Source organism: Gobio gobio, assembly GCF_949357685.1.
Source record: "Gobio gobio genome assembly, chromosome: 18".
Taxonomy (NCBI): Eukaryota; Metazoa; Chordata; class Actinopteri; order Cypriniformes; family Gobionidae; genus Gobio; species Gobio gobio.
In genome coordinates, this window is record NC_137111.1 from 39,932,464 (window position 1) to 39,956,733 (window position 24,270).

The following is a 24,270-nucleotide window of genomic DNA, read 5'->3' on the forward strand; positions in this document are numbered from 1 at the left end:
CAGAGCTGAATCTTCAGCATCATTACACCATAAAAAGACCCCAACTTTTTGAACATTAGTGCAAATCAATCTCTGTTCTACAAAAGAAAAATAACTACTTGGGTCTTTTTTGTTGTCTAGGAATCACACAGAGCTACTGAATCTGATCTCTCTACACACACCTTACAGCTGAGAATGTACCAAAGCCTTTGTGGAATCAGTTTTTTTTATGTCAGATTAAGTCATACACATTGTTTTGCACAATCAGCTTGTGTCATGCAAACATTTTGATTAGTAGCAATCAGTTAAAGAGCGATTTAGATTGATTTGATTCGGCCACACTATGATGCAGGCAGTGTTTTAAAGCATGCTGTAATCAACCACTGAGAGAGCATTAAACTCCAAATCACTGCAATCAAATCACTATGGGTTAGTGCGTCAGCCCCTGGACTCTTCTCATTACGTTAAAAACAGATTTACACCCCATGAACTCAATGGCCTACCTTTTGGAAAACCTGAATGACATATTTCTACAACACAAGAATGAAAAAAAAGGATAGATATTACATAGATGGACAAAATTAAACCATTTCTAAAGAACCCTTAGAAAAAAAATACAAATAAAAGAAGAAGGAGATCAGGAAACAGGAAGGAAAAGTCAGGCCTAAATTGAATGAATGGCATTGGCACTGTAAGAAATGATACATGCGTTTACCTGCGTGTGAGTTTGGAGGTCAGCTTGGTGAGCAGGTTGTTGGCGTTGCCGCGGCTGCGAGGCTGCGTAGGCGAGGCGGGTGGGCCGTTGTAGGTGGCCGTGCGACGATCTCTCAGTTGTCCGTGAAAGGTGCTGCGGCTTGCGGAGCCTCGTGGAAATCGCGTTTTATCGGGTGTAGCAGCAGTGCTGATGCTGTGAGTGGAGGCACCGGGGTCACGTGACCCAGGAGACAAAGACACACTACAGGAGGAGACAAAATCAGGCTTAGTTCACTAAATCTGAAGTGTTCCTGTAACTCAATCAACAGTTTGGACAACATAATGATAAAATACACTCTGAATGCACTTTAAAGTTGCAGTAAGAAATTTCAGAGAAACACTGTTGTGTGTATCGGACCGAGCAGCACAACACACTTGTAGCCAATCAGAAGTAGGGGGCGTGTCCACTCATGATGGGGGAGGAGAGGGAGTGAGCAAAAGGGAGATTTGAAGAAAGACTGTAGAAAGAGAGATGGCTGAGAGACATTACAAAAGAGAAAAGGTCAAAAGAATATCACTGGAAAAAGATCAGGCAATCGCTTTAGGACCCGCTTTTCAAATATCAAGAGTGTTTCTCAGAAATCGCTTACTGCACCTTTAAGTGCCTTTGGATAAAAGTGGCAAATATGTACATATATAAGTACATATGTATACATATATATATACACATGTATACATATGTAATATGTATATGTACATACACAAATGTCTGTTAAATATTAGGTACATCACTCAGCAGACAAGATGGGCAGGGCTATACCTGTTCTCTTTCCCGTTAGGAATGACAGAAAGGCGGTCTGTGTTGTTTCTCTCACTGCACACGTATGTGTTTCTCCTTGACATGCCTCCCGATCCAGAGTTATTCTGTGTGATATCAAAAAAAAAATGGAGGTGTACTGCTCTATTACATCATGGGAAATGTATGGACCGGTACACTACTGTTCAAAAGTTTGGGATATGTTTTTTTTTCATTGCAAGGATGCATTTATTTGATTTGAAACTACAGCAAAAACAGCAATATTGTGAAATTAAATATGACAATTAAAAAAAAAATTGTATTTGAATATATTTTAAAATATAATTTATTCCTGTGATGACTCCAGTTTTCAGTGTCACATGACACTTCCGAAATCATTCAAAAATGTGCTGCTCAAAAACATTTATTTTTATTAACAATGTTGTAAACAGTTGGGCTGTTTAATATTTCAGTGGAAACCATACATTTCTTTCTTTGATGACTAGAAAGTTCAAAAGAACAGCATTTATTTGAAATAGAAATCTTTTGTAAAAATATCAATGTCATTAGTCACTTTTGATCAATTTAATGCATCCTTAGAGAATAAAAAAATCATACTGACCCTAAACTCTTGACTATAGTTTGCTATTTACACTTTACATAATGACAGTAACAGTGAGGGTGAACTTACATTAGGTGTGATGGAGTTGCCTCTCTTCCGGTCAGGTATGTCTGTTTTGTTGGGGTTGTTGGCGTTACCCTGGAGTGGGCTGGGGGGGCTGTGAGTGGGGGCCTTACGTGCTGTGACTCCAACTTCCTGTTTGACATCACCGTCAGCTGTGACAGGGACTGTCCTCTTGGAGTTACTCAATGCTGAGTTAGCGACTACACTAACTGTGAAGGAGAAAGACAGTAAATGAGAGAATTATTTGAGTGCTTTTCTCTGCAAATACTCCAGCCTATTCATTAAAGCCCCTCTATTATGCTATTTTAAAGGTTCCTAGTTTGGTTTGTTGGAGGTCTCCTACAAAAGATTGCATCCAAGGTCAAAAAACACATTTTTTTAAATAATTTCAGCTCCAGAAAATCCTCAGCATTTGATACACAGTGATATGAACAGTAACGATGTTATAGTACAGATAAGCCTGCGTCCTTATCCTTTGGAAGTTCATGCAATGTGGATTTGCTTTCACAGCACAGAACCACGCAAACCAACCTCTTCCAGGCCTCAGCTACAACTACAGTGTTTGAGGGTCAGAGTAGACGTTGTTTGCGGGCAGGCAATGAAGACCATTGGCTGGCATCAAGCAAAAGTGTTACAAATCTAGGTAGGTTTTTGAAGAAAGTAAGGCTTGATTTTCTGACGACTTATTTCAGGCAGTTTAGAATTGTTTCTTACTTTTGGGAGACAATAATATAAATTATCATGCACTTTGATATTTGAAACTTTGCAGACCTTTTACAGTCACAAACAGCTAATAATACACAAGGATATTTCCGAAAAAAGCAAAAAAGGGGCAGTTGAATTGATATTTCACAGATATATCATGCAATTAATTAGATCAAAATTTTTATAAAATTGATAGCCTGTGCTTATACGCACCATTTGGATCTAAAAGGGGCTAATGTTTGTCAGTATGTAAAGGTCACCTTGGTCACTATGGCGTCTGGATTTTCTGGATTCACTGGAGGAGACGCTTCTCTGGACCTTCAGGTGAGAAGGTGATTGGCCGTTCATCTCACTGGTTGGCCTGGTCTTAGCCACGGAGAGATTACTATTGGAGCTGGAGTCACTGACCTCCTTCACACACAAAAACAGCAAGTCACACTTGTACTATAGACCAACAAATCAGTTATAAGTAACCACTCTTCATTAGCAGCTCACCTCATTGGTCTTCCTGCCCAGCAGTAAGTATATGGCTGTGACCTCGTCATAGTTCATTTTGGACAAAGACTCCTGAATCTTCTCTCTGGAGAAGCCCATGCCCACTATCACATCTAGAGAATGACACACACAAAAATACAGAATAGTTTAATGCCAAATTTACACTGCAAAGGCGGCATAGAAGCACTTCTGAAATGTAATTTAGCCATCTTTACAAAGACTGTTTAATGCTGTTCAGAGGGTGCATAAATGCATTTACACAGCAATTATAACTGTATACTTTAATACTATGGGCTGAAGTGGGGTCAGAGCAGGTATACATTAGTCAGGCTTTTATGTGGCATTATGTCTTTAAACAAAATTGATCATGCACAGAACTCATCTGTGTAAAGATGCCTTTAGAGTCTCCTTTTAGTTTTAGACCTTTACACAATAACATTTTAGTGCTTCCTAAGGCAAGCATTACTATTATTATTGCTCATACTAGGGGTTTTATGTTATGTATGAATAAATTATGAATAAATAATAATTATATAAATATTTTTAACGTGAGCACACGAGTGATCACACACTATTTGTGCTAAAAACATGAATGAGGGCTGATATCTACCAAAACAGACACTAATTAAAGACTCTTTTAGTGATTGAGGATAATTAAATATTTAAAAATTTTGCATAATCGTATTACACATCACCCCCTCAGTTGTTATGCAGACACTATAAACCAGTTGGTTGATACACAGGGATAAATCCAGTTTATTTGTAAGTATGTTACTGAGTCATCCGTCCCGCCTACACGTGCTAACAATACACAGATCCGTCCTATAGCCACCCATTCACTGTTACTCAAAAAAAGAACAAGCTGTACCTCCTGTTTTAACTGAAAAATATATTTATTAGGTAACAATTTACAACAAGGTTTTAGATGTTAACAGTATAGCTAATACAATTTAAGACCTGTACAAATACAATTAAGACCATAATCATATGGCCGGTGTAGGGCAATGTCTATGATGCCATCCTAAACGTTAAAACTGTTTTAAATTGTGGTTTTTTTTTACAGTCATTTAACAGTTTAAACACAGGTTTGACAAAGAAAAGAAATAAATAAACCTCACATTTCAGCCTTTAAACCATTTTAAACCAGTCAAAGTTATAAATGATTATATTTATATATACACTGCGCGTATGTTGCGAAAAAAATTGGTCAATTTTGCTGTGGGGTGAATCAAAATGCAAAGTCACTCTCTCAAAAACATAAGGGATACCCTGGTAAACCCTGTATACAAAACAGCTGTGCCTATTAGAATGGTGAATTTTTCTGAAACAACAAGTTTGGCGGTGATATAAACACCATAAGGTAAACAATGTTATAATTCATCAACAGCGCACACATTTAATTAAATCATAGCCTTTTGAAGTTTAATAATCACATTAAGCCATATTGTGTTTTTCTGTCCACAAATTTAAGACCTCTTGAGATGCTTTTCTTACACCATTTATGATATTTAAGACTTTTTATGGCCTTAAATTTGTTAAAACTGACTTTTTAAGGACCCGTGGGCACCCTGGGTAGTGTACAGTAATATTTTAAGTACAAAAAAACATTAGCTAATAGACAAACAAATTGAGTATATTAATGAATTAACATTTAACCTAGATTCATAAATGCTGCAAACTTAATAATAAAAAAAGTGCTGCTCATTAACGCATTAACCAATGTTCATTTTACAGTCCTTTTCTGCATGTACATACAGCATTCCTATACTAATTACAATAATTGAGGTATAATAAGAACTAATCCTTAACCTAACCCTGAAACTAACCTTAACCCATTAACCTTAACCCTTAGTCCATTTCATTGCCCTATATAACTCAGTGCTTTCTTGGGTAAGGACACTGTAAATACATGGTAAGTGCAGTGCACATACTGTAAAATTAAGTGCACTAGTATTAATAACCACTAATATTTAAAAAATTGCAAGGTGTATTTAAGCAAAAAGGAAGCCTAAAATCTAAAATGCTATGGCAGCTCAACTATAATGTATAAAAGGCTAAATATAATAATTTACGAAGTTGTAATTGAACAGAGATTGGAAGCATTTGATATTTGCGGAATCTGTGGCATTTGTCAGTTACCACCCAAAATAATTTCAATTTATCCATCAGTAAATATAAACAGTGCAACGGACATCTTTTCTCTACACTGGTAAACATTCCTGAACAGTTAAATACACAGCTCAAATGTATTCCTTCAATGCACTGAAAGTTTATTTGGATAAAAGCGTCTGCCAAATCCATAAATGAACTGAATGTCATGAGCCAGTATCTTAAACTCATAAACGTAAATAAAAAAAAAAGGTCAGGATGCTCAGGACTGAGTTTTCAAAAGGGCAATCACATGTAGAGACGCTGGGTGTAGTGAATGAAGGGCCAGTCGGATGTTGTGTGTTGGAGAGCTCTCTCTATTAATGCATATTGTAGAGTGAAACAAGATGGAAAGCTATATTTCATGAGCCTGAATTAAGCCTCCTCCTCCTCTCTGAGATTTGACTCTTAATGGGCTCGTGGGAATCCATACACTGGTTGACTTAAGTGCGTTCCTTCAAAAGAACCAAAGCTTCCCGTCTCACCTCCTCTTCACACACACAAAAGGACTGCTGAGGGCTGCCAAGCTCCAGCATGCTCCTCTCAACGTGAGGCTTCACTCAAAATGTGGGTGGAAAGCTAGAAAAGACCAGTCACCATCTATCTCCGGCTTCCACATTCGAGTGTTCTTGTTCCCGCAGTGCCCTCAATAAGCAACCAGGTGTGTGATCGTGTGTGTGTGTGTGGTTACGCTGACAGGCGTATGTGCGAAGCAGCATATCGATTGCAGATAAGCGTGCAAAGCTCTGGCGCACCGCACTGCCTCGTGCTCCAGCCAAGCTCTCGAAACTTGGAGTCATGTGATCATATCACATTGCTACATGAGGAGATCCTCGCTGTGATAGAGCGGGAGAGGGAGGAGTAGACATCAGAGACGTCGATAGATGAGGAGCCAGCTGCTGGGTATTACGCAACACCGCACACTAACAAGTACGCTCCCTAAGCTCTCATATCACCGTCTCTGGATGTTTTCTCTCAAGTGTTGTGATAAGAGTGTGGATATAAATATAAATCTCCCTCGACCTGCTCTTAAAGAGGGCGGCTCAAAAATTGACAACGCAAAATGCTTTCCGTTGCCTTTCTTGCATGGAAATGTACATTGAAATGGAAGTCTCAGCTTCAGGCATCACACCAACAGACCATTGGCTGAAAATCTGATGAATAAGGCACACAAAATGGGAAACACTTCAGGAGGTTCGACGTCGTCATCTGATTGGTTGGAATTCTACAGGATTTCCAGATGTGTTTGTCTCGTTCTTTAACTGTCTGCCTTGAAGTCATTGTGGTGCCAAACCCCCCTCATGGAAGAAGAAAGCCGTCGTGTTTACAACTGTGACAATGAGCGCTTATTAGGATCAACTAAATGCTGGATTTTCCAAAATATGCGAAGTTTGTGGCGCCATTGTTGCAGTAAACTTGCACAACGTTCTTGAATTAATCATTTTTAAATGCACCCCGACCTGTTATCGTAGGGACATATACATTACATTTTAACGGCCCTAAACATGATGTGGAACAAAACAAATTGTGATTGGTTGCTTTACATGTCAGTCAGACGGCCTCTGGGCGGTCCTTGCCCAATGAAAGCTACGATGGACCAGTCTACTGTCAGTCTGAAGGTCTGGCTACACGAGACTATTGAAATGATGGCAAAAGAGCTAATTACAGTGAGGTTTCCTCTTACCTATTCTCTTCTGGTCGGAAATGTCGGCCTCTGGCTCAAGGAAGGGTTTAAGCTCATCGTCGTCAAAGCCAGCGTTGATCCAGCGTTCCTTCATGATTTGCTGAAGGAGAAAGTTCAGAAACAATCAATTCCAGCTTGAGACTCACCGCATTTGCTGACAGGCATCATTACTAGGGCTGGTCGATATTGCTAAAATGTTATAACTCACTATTTTTTTTTTATTTATAATCCCTTGGTATTCGTTATATATATATATATATATATATATATATATATATATATATATATATATATATATATATATATATATATATATATATATATATATATATATATATATATATATATATATAGAGAGAGAGAGAGAGCGATAGATAGATAGATAGATATTGATAACACTTTACAATAAGGTTTCATTTGTTAACATTAGTTACCTACATTAATAACATTGACTAAGAATTAACAATACCTCTGCAGCATTTATTAATCTTAGTTAATGTTAATTTAAACTTTATTGAAATCAAAAGTTGTATTTGTTAACTAATTAAAGCACTGTGAACTAACATAAACAAAATGTTAAAAGAGATATAATACTGCAGCAAATGTATCGCTCATTGTTAGTTAATACTTAAGATAGATATGTATATATTTGCTCTGAATTGCATTAAAAGGGTGATTTTTAATCGGAGGTATGATCCTTGCGACCAAACCAATTAGATTACAAATGTTTAAAATCAACAAAATATTATATTTAATTACTTTAATTTACACTACCTGTTCAAAAGTTTGGGGTTGGTAAGATTTTTTTAATGAAGTCTCTAATTTTCTTTATAAATTACTGATATTTATAAACACCATTATAAATGTCTTTACAGTCACGTTTGATTAATTTAATGCATCCTCGTTGATTAAATGTATTAGATTCTTTTTTTTAAAAGTAAAGTTTGACTGATCCCAAACTTTTGAACAGTAGTGTAAATATTTGTTCTGAAATGGCTTAAAATTTAATTTTTTTTTTTAATCAGAGGAACCATCAGTTAAAAAAATTGCAGCTAATTAATTACAAACGTTTAGAGAAAAATAAAGTAAAAATGTTGTTAAAAAAAATAAATAAAAATAAACAAACTTCATTTTTATGCACCAGTATGAAAATACACATTATTAAACAACATTTACCAACAGATAATTTCACTAAAGCATATTTTTAAATTTACAAGGTACAAAATTATTTAAAAGTTATGAATGCATGATGTTGCTAAAATTTATATAGTTAATAAATACATAGTGAATAGTTAATGTAGCCATGTCTTCAGTACAAAACAGGCATTATGAAAAATGTCTGACACGCACTGATTAAAAGGTAGAAGGAAGACTAACCTCTAATGTTCCTCTCTTGGCTGGGTTTAAAACCAAGAACCTCTTGAGAAGATTCTCACAGTCAGTGGACATGTAAAAAGGGATCCTATATTTACCACGTAACACACGTTCACGCAGTTCCTGTGTAATAAACAGCAGTAAGTATACAGTGACAGACACAAACCCATATAGGCCTGGTTTCACAGACAGGGCTTGGATTAAGCCAGAGTTAGGCCTTAGTTCAATTAGGACATTAAAGTATCTTTTATAAACATGCCTTAAACACATTACTGGTGTGCATCTTGAGACAAAACAATGGCATATTTTAAGATCTGTCAGTGCAAGTTGCTTTCAGCTAAAACAGCTCAAACGTGCATTTTAGTCTGGGACTAGCTTAAGCCTCGTCTGTGAAACCGGGGGACTGACATTGCTAAAGGGAGGTTAAAACCTTGAGATTCTGTCCGTCGAAGGGCAGGGAGCCGCTGACCAGCGTGTAGAGTATGACCCCCAAACTCCACACATCCACCTCCGGCCCGTCATACTTCTTACCCTGAAAGAGCTCGGGGGCAGCGTAAGGGGGGCTGCCACAGAACGTGTCCAGCTTATTTCCCACCATGAACTCGTTACTGAAGCCAAAGTCAGCTATCTTAATGTTCATATCAGCATCTAGCAGCAGGTTTTCAGCCTGGGAAAAAAACACAGAGGGTTAAGAAGAAAAATAATTGAAAAAAAAAAAAACATTTTCTGAAGAAGCTACTTGGTTTGATATTTCATCTTCTAATGAAATTGAATTTCTAATTATTGTTTAAGTGTCCAAAGACATTTTGGAGCCATTGTAGAATCCTTCTCGTCTTTTGTTTGCAAGTTCTTACACCTATACACTTTAATCCAATCATTCATGTCAAATCCCTTTTTTAATGTTTCTTCACAAAAACAAGAGAACTGCTTACCTTCAAGTCTCGGTGCACAATGTGTTTTTGGTGACAATACTGCACAGCTGACACAATCTGTACAAAACAATAAATAAATCAGATCATCTGTTGAGTTTGAAGAGAGAAAAAAAACATCATTGGAAAAAAAGTATCAGGATTAGGGTCATTAAATAGTCTATTCAATCAATTGTATTGACTTGAAATGGTATGTATTAACCTTATTTTAAAAAACGATGAGTTTAACAGCACGTGCATTAACGCAAAGCATGAACTCATGAACCCACATTTAACAGCTGACAGAAGTGTAAAATATTAGTATTTTTCTTACGCATTGTTTAACTTTAGAATACACCGATTCATCAACTGGTGTTGTATGGATTACCATCGTGTTCATTTTGCAGTTTTTCAACCCACTTGCATTATATGGACTCACAAATACGGATTATTTTTTTTAATGGTTTTGAAAGAAGTCTCTAACTTTCTTTATAAATTATTGATATTTATAACACCATTGTAAATGTCTTTACTGTCACTTTTGATCAATTCAATGCATCCTCGCTGAATATTCCACAGACGCAAGTCAGTCATACACATCTGAGACGGCATGAGGATGATTTTTATTTACTTTATTTTTTATCCCTTTAAAGTAAGTGATTAATCCGTTGATTTTCTGTCATGTAGTTCAATAAATGAGTGAATCATGAATGAGTGAATGATTCAACTTCATACATTTTATTATTATAATAAACTACAGTTCAAAATGTTTGGGGTCAGTAAGATTTTGTTTTTTAAAAATTAATACTTTTATTCAGAAAGGGCACGTTAAATTGATCAAATGCGACACTGAAGAGATTTATAATGTTGCAAAATATTTTTTTTCTACTTCAAATAAAAGCTGTTTTTAAACTTTATATTTAGGGCTGTGTGATATTGAAAAAAAATGCGATATGCAATCCCTTGTTAAATAATGAAATATTCGATATGCGATACAATATTTCTTTAAAAACAGAGAATGATACCATTTATGCGTTTTAGCAAAAAAATGATGTCACAAATCTGACAATATAATTTTAACATCATTGTAAACAAACAAAACATATAATGCCAATATTTAAATACCAAAAACTCTTTGCTTGACTTGGTAATATATAGTTGTATCAACCTAAAACTTAACATCAAGAACATCCAGGTAAACAAAGACACCTGAACTAGGGGTGGACGTTTCAGTGTGTGTCAGACAGCGCGTTATTACGTTTAATAACTCTTTTTAACGTCAAGCAAGTCACATAAGTAACAGTCGTGTGCCCAGTCCATTCTCTGCTATATGCGTCGACCTAAAACATACACTTTTCACATTGTTGAAGTAGCCTATTAAAATCATTCAGATATTGCGTGCCGTTGCGATATGCATATCGCGATATTTCGATAAATTGTGCAGCCCTAATATCCCTCAAAACATGCATCACAGTTTCCACCAAAAAATATTAAGCAGCACAACTGTTCTCAACATTGATACATTTTTCTTGAGCAGCGAATCAGCAGCTTATATTTATAAATTATATTCCAAAGTGTTTAAAATAGAACAGTTATTTTTAATTGTAATAATAGTTCACCGTATTGCTGTTTTTACTGTATTTTTGATCAAATAATGGGTGAGCATAAGCATGGCAAACAAAATCTTGTAATTAATTTTTATTGAAAAATAAAACAATTTTACTAATCTTTTCTGTGCGCTAATAAATTCAGATTTTGTGCTAATGAGCTTTTTTAGGCCACTAACAGCAACGCTAACACCCCCCAAAAAACAAGTGCACAGCCATTCATTAAGAAAATTAATGTGGAAACTGTGACGTTTGCATCCAATCAGACTGTAGATATTTCTAAACAAACATCAGGAAAAGAACATTGGTCCAGGCGAGACTTGTCATGGGTTGTCTACTTGCATTAATAGCTTTTCCGAAATTCAATGGTGTGCATTGATTGACTCTTATTTTTCACAGAATTGGCCATGCTCATCCATGCCGATGATGACTAACCACTCTATCCCCAGTTAAAGTATGACGCAACACACCGAAGAGCAACAAACACGCTCCAAGTGCAAATAATACAGCACAGTTGAGCGTAATATTACTTTAACTATGTTCCTACTGAATATCAGTGTCTTCATGTAATAACAGTCATGATATGTATGTGCTTAGTGGGCTGATGAGGCTCATTTAATCTTACACCGAGTAGAAAACCAATCAGAGTGTGTGTGCCCCTAACATGTTGAAAGAAAACAGTAGGATAACTGCACCTGTCTAAATTTAGCTCTGGCCTCTTTCTCTTTCATCCTCCCATGAGCCACTAGGTAGTCAAACACCTCACCTGCACGACACACAGAGAAGAGAGGTCAGAGATAAGACCAAGAGTAGACAAGAACACAAAATTAAACTCACTCTCTCGCACACACACACACGAACACTTACCTCCGCTGGCATATTCCATCACAAGAAACAGTGTCTTCTCCGTCTCTATCACCTCAAACAGTTTGACTGTAAAGAAAGATACAGGGAATTATGGAGAAGAGGAATACACACAAAAAGGAGGCAAAGAAAAAAAAAGGTTTCTTTCAGGCACAAATCTTGATATCTTTAAGACTTGTTTAGAAGAACGACAGGTTCATCTGATCCCGATCAGACATTTATTAGGGGGTGGGGGGTGGTTTAGATATGTGTTTGAAAACAGCTTGACACTCAGGCTGTCCACACCACTGCTTTTTTCATTTTAAAAGCGTTTTAAATCCTCGCCCAAACTGGTGTCTCCACTCCGTTTCACAAAAAACCTCCGTCCACACTACATGGCCGAAAATGCACATCACATGACCATTCATGCACACCGGGCGTACAAGTGTAAACAGTCACCGATTGCTCTAATAATAGCTTGCCTCTTGCGCATGTGGGCAGCAGCAGTACTATAAAATGCAGAGTTTAACTGCACAATGGCTGCTAAAACGACACACCAAAGTCAGCAAATCTTGCAGTTCCGTCTCCATGTTTCTGTTTACACAATCATTGAGGCTGTTCTGTTATTGTCGTTGTCCGGTAGCGTAATAATGGTCATATGATAGGGGATTGATGAATTAGGGAAGTATACGCAATTATCCAGAAGACCCAATAAGGGAGCGAATCACCTTCATTTTCAAAAGTCTCCATTTTGGTCCGTCTACACTGAAACGCAACCCAAGAGTTTTTTAAACTAAAACAGGGTCTGCAGAATTTCCAATAGTCTCAGTTTTCGAGGGTCGAAAACTCCGGAGTAGAGTGGACACCAGCTGTAACTGTAGCAAAAGTTACGCATTTTAAAATGAAAATAAAAAAATAAAAAAAATAAAAAAATAAAAAAATAAAAAAAATCGCACTAGTGTAAACAAGCCTCAGCCTTACAAATAAAATGCTCAAAAAAAGTTGTGTCTGTGTATTTGGCTGTAATATATACTGTTATATACACACACACACACACACACACAAACACAATATATTGCACACAAACACAAAAGTCAACATAATCCCTGGAGTGTTTATGGAGTCCATAATGGAGTGGAATTGTCTAAAATTAAATAGTAGAAGGGAGTGTTTAGGAAACAAATATTTTGTAACTTCTGTTTTTTTATATAAAAGACAAAAAGACAAAAAAAACAAACAAATTAAATGTACCATGAATTTTATATCAAGACAAAAAGAAAATAAATTGCCAAATAAAACATACCATCAATTTTATAATCGAGACAATAAGAAAACATTAACCAAATAAAACGTACCATGAATTTTATATAAAGACAAAAAGAAAAAAGAAAAATTACCAAATAAAACATACCATGAAACTGGCATGTTTTTGTACCATGCCAAATTTTAGTGCCATCTAAACAGTGTTGTTATTGTTAACTAAAACTATTAAAATCTCTTTCTTTATAAATATTAGATGGAAAAATATTGAAAATATTGCCTTGGCAACTAACTGAAATAAAAAAGGTTTAAGTTTTACTAAACATAAATAATTATAGAAATGACTATTACATAGAAATTACTAAAACTTAAAATGAAAACTGATAATATAATATAAACATAAAAGAATTCAAAATATAGTATATAAATAATACTAAAATACTGTGATTTAAAGGAGGCATATGAATATGGTAATTCAATACAATGTTATACATCAAACTACTGTGAGATTACCAACTGTTCCATAATACAGCACAATCCCTTTTGTAAGCGAGTTTTTACCGCCTCGCATTATTTTCCTATCTCTTTGGAAGTCATTTCTTATTTATAAATACTCCTCTGCACATTTAAAAGCAGGTTCCACTTCATCCCATTTTGTTTAACGTCTATCTGTCGTGAAACACCATGAAGCTCTCTCATGCTGTACCACCGACAGGGTGTCTAAATATAGGCTAGTGAAACATAAAGCCCCTCTGTGTGAAGACATGACGACGTGTCTGCCTCTGCTAATAATTATGCTGTTTGCAAACAGGAACAAACAAATATGGGGGAATCAATTAAACTAAATGAGAGGAACAGTATCGAAGCCGCTACTTATGGGCTGTTGCACTAACTCAAATGAGGGGGAGGGCGTCTGTGCGTGTGCAAATAAACATGCTTACCAATATTTGGGTGGTTTAAATTCTTCATGATTGTGACTTCTCTGGAAAGCTGTTGAAGAGAAGAACAATTAAACGTGGTCAACATGTCACAGTGTATTGTTACACAAAAGCTTTGGACTTTCTTTCAGCATTAACATGGAACAGGAAGCTAAATACAGCTGTACTGTGTCATTGTCATAGGGAACAGAGTGCTTCCTTTTGAGTGGAAACTTGCGTAAAGTGCTATTCATTATTGATCCCTAAAAAAAGGCTGAATCCTCCCCTCTCAATGGAATGGAAGTGTCATGCATCTTTAATAGCGCTACAGTAGGCAGACTGTGTTCCTGTGCTGTTAGCACGTACTGCTTTCCACGGCCTGCTCTCACAAGTGTAGCTGTAGCTGAGGAGAGGGTGCGATTTTTGGACCACAGGGAAACGCTTTTGGTACAGCATAAACCCAATCCAATTCTCACCACACTATATTCTGTGAGTTAAGCCACTCATAATCGTTTTGAAACATTGAGGCCACTGCAGAACTCATACAAGAACAACATGTACATTTAGATACAAAGTTGGCGAGGGATTTCCTCCCTCAGACACTGGCTCGACTGGGAATTCTTTTAAGGCAAAAAAACCACAGGTGAATAGAGTAAATATTTTAAGGAAAGAGATATTCCATTAAAGTGCAAATGTTATGCAAAATTCACTTTTACATGGTGTTTGAACAAACAGTGTTGTACACTTCAGATTTTTTTAAATCGACATTTATGTGATAAAGGTCGAGTCGACGTCGACTAGTCGATGATGACATCAATAATGAACAAATAAACCTGAACCTCGAGCTGAAACTGAACACCTTTTTTTTTTTTGGACAGTTGATGACACAGCTGCCCAAAAGGTTATTTCTCCTACATAACAGCTTTAGTTTATCAGTTCTTTTGTCGTTGGGTCGTTATATTTCTCACAGATGTCTGCTCGTTCTGAATCAGATAAAGTAGCCCAGTAAAGATTAGGCTACATTTATATGAATGCATTGGTGAGAGAGCGATTGCGTGTGAATTAATTCTACCTGGCAGCGTCTCTCTACTAATAGTGAAGCTGTGGGTTTTAGTTATCAAGAAATATATGCTAGAAATTTTCAGTTTCTAAGCTATATTATTGATAAATCACAGAAACGGTGTTGACAATACATTTCTGCGCTACCGAGTGATTCTGTGTGTGGAGTGCGCAATCTCTGCGTGATGTGCAAGCTATGTGTGTTACAATGTATGCAGTATGCATTAGATTAGAACGGCGATTAACTTACGTGTATAACAAGCCGTTTAAAACCTGCATTCTCCTGATCAATTTGAGCATCCACAGATGGCATAATCAAACATATCTTATGGAGAGCTCTCGGAGTATGCGTTTATTTGTCATTTTAATTGTTGAAAATGGAGCGTGCGGGTCAGGAAATGGCTTATCTTGTTCTACCCTCTATAGGCCAGAGACTAGTCAGCTTCAAGCTTAAAGCATCAGAGCATTAAAGTCGAGTTAACTAGTCGGTGCAAACCCTAGTACACAACGGGTCAGGAAATGGCTTATCTTGTTCTACCCTCTATAGGCCAGAGACTAGTCAGCTTCAAGCTTAAAGCGTCAGAGCATTAAAGTCGAGTTAACTAGTCTGTGCAAACCCTAGTACACAACCACCCTATAATGTAGGGCTGGGTATTCACACAAATTTCATGATTCGATTTCGATTCACAAGTTTGCAATTAGATTCGATTCCGATTATTCGATTATTTTGGATATATAGTATATCAGGTACAATATATGGGAACTTTTCTCAAGGAAAACAAATCTCTTAAAGGAGGGGGGGGGGGTGAAATGCTGTTTCATGCATACTGAGCTTTTTACACTGTTAAAGACTTGGATTCTCATTCTAAACATGGACAAAGTTTCAACAAAAAAAAAGTTGGACGTTTGATGGAGTATTTCTGTGCCAAAAATACTCCTTCCGGTTTCTCATATGTTTCGGAAAGTTTTTTGAGTATGGGTATATGTGACGTCAGATGGGGCGGAATGTCCTTGTACGGGCCGTACGGGCTCTTCTCCAGGAAGTGCGCGCTATTAGAGCGAGAGAGCAACCGCTTTAGGGAAGCTGGCTGCGCTGCAGTAACAGGACTTCACGAAATCAACATGTCACCAAAGATGATTGTCCTGCCATGACAACCAAAAACACACAAGTTTTTCCGGAGCAGCAGCGGAGTTGTTCAAGTGTTTGTTTGTTCCCAGAATTTTGGCGACTATGGTTTATAAACAAGGTACAGTTCAACTCCGAATTTGTAGCTCGCCTAATGCTGAAAGATGGAGCAATCCCAGCAATTAAGGTTCACGGTCGTGTGTTGGTAGCAGGCGGGGAGTAAAAATGCTTCAAATGTCTTTGTGTTGTTAGCTATCGATTCCATTGTTTTTCTATGTAAACATGCATAGCTCAATGCAATAGCTGCGCGCGCTCGTCATTCTTTAGCTCCGCCCGAACGATACGCTCCCAGCCGCTCAGCTTTTTTCGGAAAGACTCGGTACAGCGTATCTTTCTTTTATAAATATAATAAAACTAAAGACTTTTCGGAGATATGAAAGATGCAATACTACTCTATAGGCACTCAAGATTGACAGGAGATTGACTGAAAATTAGTGTTTCACCCCCCCTTTAACTAATGCTGTAAATTATGGGAGTCATTCATAGCCTACTATAATATTGTATACAAACACTTAAATTACACTCAGTTATGTTTTTTTTATAATAATAAAGTTATAATATTAACTTTACAATCACAGAGTATTTATACTCCAATTAAATATATACATTTAAATGGTGGCTGTCAAAAAAACTTGCCAGATTAATTAAAACATGCATTAAATATTGAAGAACATTAAAAAAAGTATAATGAATATGTAATGTGGAGCATAATATTTATCAAAATGCTCCTCTCTAGAGTTAATTATTCTAGCTGACTAATGAGTTAATGGTCACTGGATATGGGTTTTCGAGGTAAATGTGAAGTTACTTGACATTTTATACAAGCTGCTTTATTGACATCTTTCTGGGGTTGAAACACTGATTGAGATGTGACATGATAAGGATTTTGGTAAGTTGTACTGTCTGTATCTTTTAAGACACTTTCAGATGCTCATTCATGTTTATTTGTAGAAGCGGAATTGTAAAAGAAAATGTTTTTAGGAATAATCGTTATAAATCATGTGAATTATATATCTGAATAAACCCCGCTGTAAAAATATTCTTGTATGTACGTGCTACTGAAGTGAGATTTCTGGCTCGGTGCAGGAGAAAAAAAAATTATTTAAAAAGATGTGAATTCTAAAAGATAAAGTGTAATAAAACTTTCCAAGGTTGCAAATCAATAGAGAATTGTCCCTGTACTATTTGCCTAACAGTTGGGTGAAACACAGAGGTCTGTGGAAAGGCTGTGTTCCTATTGATTTATAACACACAAATCAAATGATGCAATCCTGTTCTCTCTCTGTAGTTTGTCATTAGACAGCGGCACTGTCAAAATGTCTGAATCAATCAACTCCTTGACCAAAAGACACTCAGACCTGTTGTTTATGATAAGAACAATGCTTTCTAAAATTTCAGATAAAAGAATTATGAAAAGGAAAATAAAGGACAATATCTTAACAGTTACACATTTCATTTTATGTCGTAACTTTGCCTTCACATCATGGTTTACATCATTTATTCCAGGTTTACCTGAAAAAATTAAAACCTAGAATTTCAAATTTAATCTCAGATATGTTCCACATGATTGTCTCTGTTTTTCTTAAGATTCTCTTCGGTTTCTCTCAGCTCTCACACTCTCCCTCCCTTTGGTGCACCATCTTAACGCCTCTGTGATGACTAAAAAACACCAGTCCACAGCAGAACATCTCACTTCAGTCGAGGAACCAGACCTAGTGTGGAGCTCAGACGCCCACGGGCAATTACACAACCTCCAAATCACAACAACACACATGCACAATCATGAGGACACGTGTAACACAAGCTGGCTGGAGTTCCTAAAAACATCCCTGCACGCACCACTGCTTCAACGGCACAAGAAATTAAGACATATAAACAGACTACAACAGAAATAAGGGAAGCATACTTTCACGTGATTCACAAAAGTGCGGTTATTGTTAACTAAATCTATTAAAAATAATTTGCAAATTGAAATAAAAATACATATTACATGAAAACACAATATGATTTCACGATGTACTAATGAACAATACTTCTACAGCATTTTTTAAACTTAGTTAATTTCAACATTTAATTGAATTTTATTTGTTAACATTAATCAATGCATTGTGAACTAACGAACAATGAACGCCTGTATTATGAACTAATATTAACAAAAAAATAATAAATAAATACTGTAACAAATGTATTTCTCATTGCTAGAACATGTTAGTTAATATACATTAACTAATGTTAACAAATGGAGACCATTGTAAAGTGTTACCAAAAACAAAATTTACTAAAACAAAACATTTAAATAAAAATAAAGCGAAAAAGAAATAATAAATACAGTGTAGAAAAAAAACATTTTCGCTTGAATAACATTTTCTCAACCTACTGGAAAACTACAAATGTGTGCGTTTAAAGTAATATAATTATGTTATATAAAACGCCAAAAAAAGGTTTTTACTTTTACAGAAGATGCACCGGAGTAGTACGATTTTTTATTTAGAAGACGTCTCTTATGTTCACCAAGGCTGCATTTGTTTGATTAAAAATGTAGCAAAAACTGTAATATTGAGAAATATTACTACACTCAAAAATTTTTGTTGAATTTACTTAAAGCAGCGTCAAGTGGTTCCACACAACTATATTGAGTTATTTTCACAAATAAAAATTTTGTTTTATTAAAAGAAAGTCAAGTAAAGCTGACAAAATGTCTTTAAGTAAAATACAAACCATTTGAATTTGTCTATAGCCGCGTTTCCATTACAGATTTGCGCAAAACTTTTGCGATATTTTCTAAAAGTCGACAAAAAAATATTGCGAAATGACAGCGTTTCCATTAACTGATGTTATGCGACTAAAACCATTTTTTCCCTCTCGTGATAAATCATTCCAAAAATCATGCTACGTATGTTGTTAGGTTTATGTATATCCCAGCCACCGCACGCCATTATTTTTACTGGTAAGAGACGTGCATGTTATCCAAGCACTGATGGCAAAGAAAGCACCTTATACTTGAGCGGCACATATGAGGTGTTATGATAAATTGTGGCATTTTGTATTCTATTGTTTTTTTATGAGTTTAATAAAGAACTCGTCTTCTGTCCAAACATACCATCATCTGTAAAGAATGATCCACTTTTACATACGCCAGGTTATTGTGACGCATTGCCATATACAGAGACGAGCAAAAAGTTTGAGTTTGCATGGTGGTAACTCAAAGGTTTTTTTTACCACTTCGTTATTTTGGCTCGGAATTTCGTTTTTTGGAAATATAAACTGAATTTAGAAATGCTTTTGAAATGAAAAACTTTGCGTTTAATAAACAAAATATATTTTTGAAATGAAGACAGCGTTTGGAGTGGAGTGCAAAATAATCTGTTCCCTGAGTCCACGGCCTTTGCTGTTATCGTGAGTGTACACAAATACAAGTAGAGAGTTTACAGTTTATAATTATGTCTTGCACATCTGTATGGCTAAAAATGAATCTGAATATTGAGTTTCCTGGAATAAGGAAAAAATCCATCAAAAGTTGCCAACGACTTCGTCGGAAAGAGGGTTAAACAAAACGTAGCCTATTTAGTTTCATATAGCTAGTTAGGCTATGTCTAAATATTATAATAATATTTGTTTATAATATCTAAATATTTATTATAATCTTTTATATTATATTATATATTTTATATTATATTATATATTTCATATGTTGATTATGAAAAGTGAGCAGCATGAGTAAGGCAAATCAGATGCGCATATGTCTGGAGACATGGATTTTGAGCACAATTGAATTGTTTTCTAGAAAGTCTTTCTTTAAAATTAATTTCGTTTTGTATAAATTGTATTTTAATTTTGATCAATGTTTAATCAACTATTTGGCTGTAGGCTATATTTAATAAATAAGAAGCAAACCAAGATCGTCGGGAATGGATTGACCTAGTCTTTGAGCAAGGCTGAAACTATAGCGTCTTTCTGTTTTAATACATTTCTTGAATACATGTCATAATTACAGGCCTATAGATAGTTATGATATTTGTGGTTGCACCGGGGTCCGTCATTATAAAGTTACGCCACTTTCCTTATTAGGAGAAAATATATGTTGTCTTAACGACATAAGATCTCGTACATACTTGAGTGGAAAAAAAACGATATGTAGGCCCTATGTGAGAGCAATGCGTGACCGTACCAGGTGACCTGTAAATGCGAAAAAAAACGTTTCCATTGCAGTTTTGCGGAAATTTCCTTTTCCGAATTGCCTGAAAAACCACCTCATGCGAGCGTAAAAACTTTTTTGCGTTATATGGGAGTTTTTGCGAAATTGACGCGTTTCCATTGGGCATATTTTCAATTCGCAATTTCAATTTGCGCAATTTGAAGGGTAATGGAAACGCGGCTAATGAATGTGTCGGAGGGTAAGTTCTCTTGAAGTCAATGCGGAAGTGACTTAAACTGCCATTCATCGACTGGCCGCAATAGGGACAGGCTCCAGAAGGGAGCAGAATCTCATTGAGCCCAACTTTAAAATGCCCAACTTTACAGCAGAAAAAAACATGTTTACAGCCTGGTACAAATTGTGGTTTTGGTCTATACGGCTAATTTTTTATAACTCATTAATTTACATTATATAAAGCCTTAAAGTTCTGCATAATTAAGGGCGTGGCCACTTTGAATGACAGGTGGATGGCCATTTATCTGCTGTCTGTTAGTCATCGCGTCACCTCAGCTCTTCGCCCATTTTCTATTATCCGGGAGTGACGCGAGATGACGCGCTGCCGAGATGGCAACGCCCAGCTTGTCCCTACTTTACGCTTCAAAGCTGCTCTTCAGAATCCTATGGGTGACGTCACGGATACTACGTCCATATTTTTTTTTACAGGCTATGATTGTACATCGAACATTATAAAAGTAATTTTTTATCAATTTAATGCATCCTTGCTAAATAAAAGTTTGAATTTCTTTAAAAGAAAAAAAAAAACACTACCGTTCAAAAGTTTCCCTAAAATTTAATATGAAAAAAAAAAAAAAACATTACCATGCACAATAGAGGGTTAGGAGGAAGATAAAATGAAAGTGATGCTGACAATTAGAGCAAAAACATAGAAAAACGAAAAGAGACGGCCTGGTTGGGTTGGTCTCATTATTGCGGTGCATGAGTCAGTCGTGTGTTGGCTGAGGACCAGCAGGCCACAGAGAGAGGATATACTCTGAATCCCAATCAATGGCGCTGTGGAAAAACTAATGGTGGCTGCGGCGAGCAGCTTCCAGCTAAAATTAGAGACGCGGCCTCGGCTTGTGTATCTCTGAGCGAGCACTGATTAGCATTATCATTTGAATTCTTCTGATCATCGCATGCCCACATCTCTCTCCAGACTTTCATTTCACATTTATCACTCATACTGTATGTACATCTACTCCTCTTATTCAGACTGTCATCAGGCTGTTTGTCTCTGTGCCTGTTTTAAAGGCTTTATCTTCCATCTCATACCATTTTGAGGTCCCTCCAGTCTGTCACTTCACTGTCAGCCCACCAAAATGTCCATCTGTCCTTCCCCCTCACATCCTCTTCCTCCTCCCTCCATCTTGGCTGTTGTGAAGACTGATTGTGAACGGCAAACTGTTCACCACCATAACACTTTCCTAACCAGGCGCAACTGCATGAAGTGACAAGCAATAAAAGTTCATGTAAATCTGAGTTTTTGTTCTAATCAGCTACAACCAAGCGATGAATGACGGGATATTAATGTAGATTTTATTTCATTTCTGTGCACTTTATTGCACTGGGTTACTTCTTTTATATAATCCCAGAGTTCCTACTAAAGGAGCATCACTTGGGCACGGTCACATTCACCACGGCTCTGCAAAGTTTTGTGGATGAAATCCAGTCGTTTCAATAGAAATCCACACAATTCGCTGCACTGACTAAAAGAAAGCAGCTTGGTTTGAAAGTGACTTTTGTGTGAGCGGAGCTCCAAACTATTCAGTGAGTCAATAGACTGATTCAAACATCTCATAAGACTTATTCATTAGTCCTTCTGGTTTGTAAAAAACAAAACAAAAAAACAGCTCATAACAATCAGTTTATGAATCAGACGACAATGGTCGTGCTGTATGATTGTTCACAAGGGCAATTCAAAATGTATTTATTTATGGTTTTTGTTGGCGTCCAATTTTTCACAATTTACTTACTTAAACTGTGGCACTATAGATTGAGTAATACTGAATTAATCTAATTTTAAGATTGTGTCTGGGCCAAATAAATGGAAGAATACAGATATTAGAGATAGTTCACCCAAAAATAAAAAATTGTGTCATCATTTACTCACAACCAATGAGGTTTCACCAATGAAGTACTTTTGTACGTACCATATTTGATGTGCTCTATGTACATATGTGAGCTTATCAATGTTTATATCACGTGAAAAATCTAAAGCAACAATTATAGATTATTCGTCTAATCGTGGTAATTCAACAAACCATTATTTGGCAGAACCGCAATAATTGTGCAGTTTAAGTTTCAATCACAATAAAAAAAAAACACTGCTGTAAAGTACATAAAGATTGTGACAGGCCTACTATGATTACTTTTTCAATGTCTTTATGACCTTCAATGGATGGACAAAAATGAAGAGAGAATATTAAAAACATCTCCATTTGTTTTCTGAAGATAAATGGGAGTCATATAGGTTTGGAACGACATGAGTAATGAGTGATGACATGAGTGATGACAGACTTTTAATTTTAGGGTGGACTATCTGTTTAAGGGAACAAAATGTCATGAAAGACAGTTCTTAAAGAGATAGTTAACCCGAAAATTAATTACATTTTAATTTAAATAAAATAATTATTTCCTCACCCTCATGTCGTTCCAAACCTGTAAGACTTTCGTTCACCTTCGGAACACAAATGAAGATCTTTTTGATGAAATCTGACAGCTTTCTGTCCCTCCATTGACAGCTATGCAACCACCACTTTCACACTTAAAAACTTTCATAGAGAGATCTCAAATCTAATCCATATGAATGGAGCAGTTTAATCAAAATTTTCTGAAGAGACACGTTCACTTTATATGATTGAAGTTAGCCTTTTAATTCACATTCAACAGCTTACAAATCAGTTGTGGTAAACGGAAGCTCATGTATGTTCACTTGATATACGCCAACCAATGAGGTTCATTCTCGTGTTACGCAGCACGTTTGAGCTTCCTCAAGAACCAATGAGGTTCATTCTCGTGTTACGCAGCGCGTTTGAGCTTCAGCAAGAACCAATGAGGTTCATTCTGGTATTACGCAGCACGTTTGAGCTTCCTCAAGAACCAATGAGGTTCATTCTGGTATTACGCAGCACGTTTGAGCTTCCTCAAGAACCAATGAGGTTCATTCTCGTGTTACGCATCACGTTTGAGCTTCCTCAAGAACCAATGAGGTTCATTCTCGTGTTACGCATCACGTTTGAGCTTCCTCAAGAACCAATGAGGTTCATTCTCGTGTTACGCAGCACGTTTGAGCTTCCTCAAGAATCAATGAGGTTCATTCTCGTGTTACGCATCACGTTTGAGCTTCCTCAAGAACCAATGAGGTTCATTCTCGTGTTACGCATCACGTTTGAGCTTCCTCAAGAACCAATGAGGTTCATTCTCGTGTTACGCATCACGTTTGAGCTTCCTCAAGAACCAATGAGGTTCATTCTTGTGTTACGCAGCACGTTTGAGCTTCCTCAAGAACCAATGAGGTTCATTCTCGTGTTACGCAGCACGTTTGAGCTTCCGCAAGAACCAATGAGGTTCATTCTCGTGTTACGCAGCACGTTTGAGCTTCTGCAAGAACCAATTGGGTTTGTCCTCACACATCAAACAGGTTCAGTTTATGCTTGCTGATCAGTTTTTAAATGTGAAAAAATAAATAAATCCAATCGGTTTATCAATCTGATCACATCTCTTCAGAAAATTTGGA

At 36.4% G+C, this 24,270-nt stretch overlaps 1 protein-coding gene across 6 annotated transcripts in view; it reads right to left on the reverse strand.

The window, feature by feature from the left end:
- mark3a (MAP/microtubule affinity-regulating kinase 3a) overlaps positions 1-24,270 on the reverse strand; it is a 39,193-nt gene that overhangs the window by 8,771 nt on the left and 6,152 nt on the right. For 5 of the 6 annotated variants that reach the window (XM_079842735.1, XM_079842737.1, XM_079842738.1 and 2 more), the window contains exons 4-16: positions 14,119-14,167; positions 11,942-12,007; positions 11,770-11,840; positions 9,492-9,548; positions 8,990-9,226; positions 8,563-8,682; positions 7,186-7,285; positions 3,354-3,466; positions 3,119-3,269; positions 2,160-2,362; positions 1,493-1,596; positions 695-934; positions 483-509 (exon numbers count right to left, since the gene is read on the reverse strand). In XM_079842735.1, coding sequence (XP_079698861.1) covers positions 483-509; positions 695-934; positions 1,493-1,596; positions 2,160-2,362; positions 3,119-3,269; positions 3,354-3,466; positions 7,186-7,285; positions 8,563-8,682; positions 8,990-9,226; positions 9,492-9,548; positions 11,770-11,840; positions 11,942-12,007; positions 14,119-14,167 — 1,538 coding nt within the window. The remainder of the gene's footprint in view (positions 1-482; positions 510-694; positions 935-1,492; positions 1,597-2,159; positions 2,363-3,118; positions 3,270-3,353; positions 3,467-7,185; positions 7,286-8,562; positions 8,683-8,989; positions 9,227-9,491; positions 9,549-11,769; positions 11,841-11,941; positions 12,008-14,118; positions 14,168-24,270) is intronic. The other variant, XM_079842736.1, reaches the window with a different exon arrangement.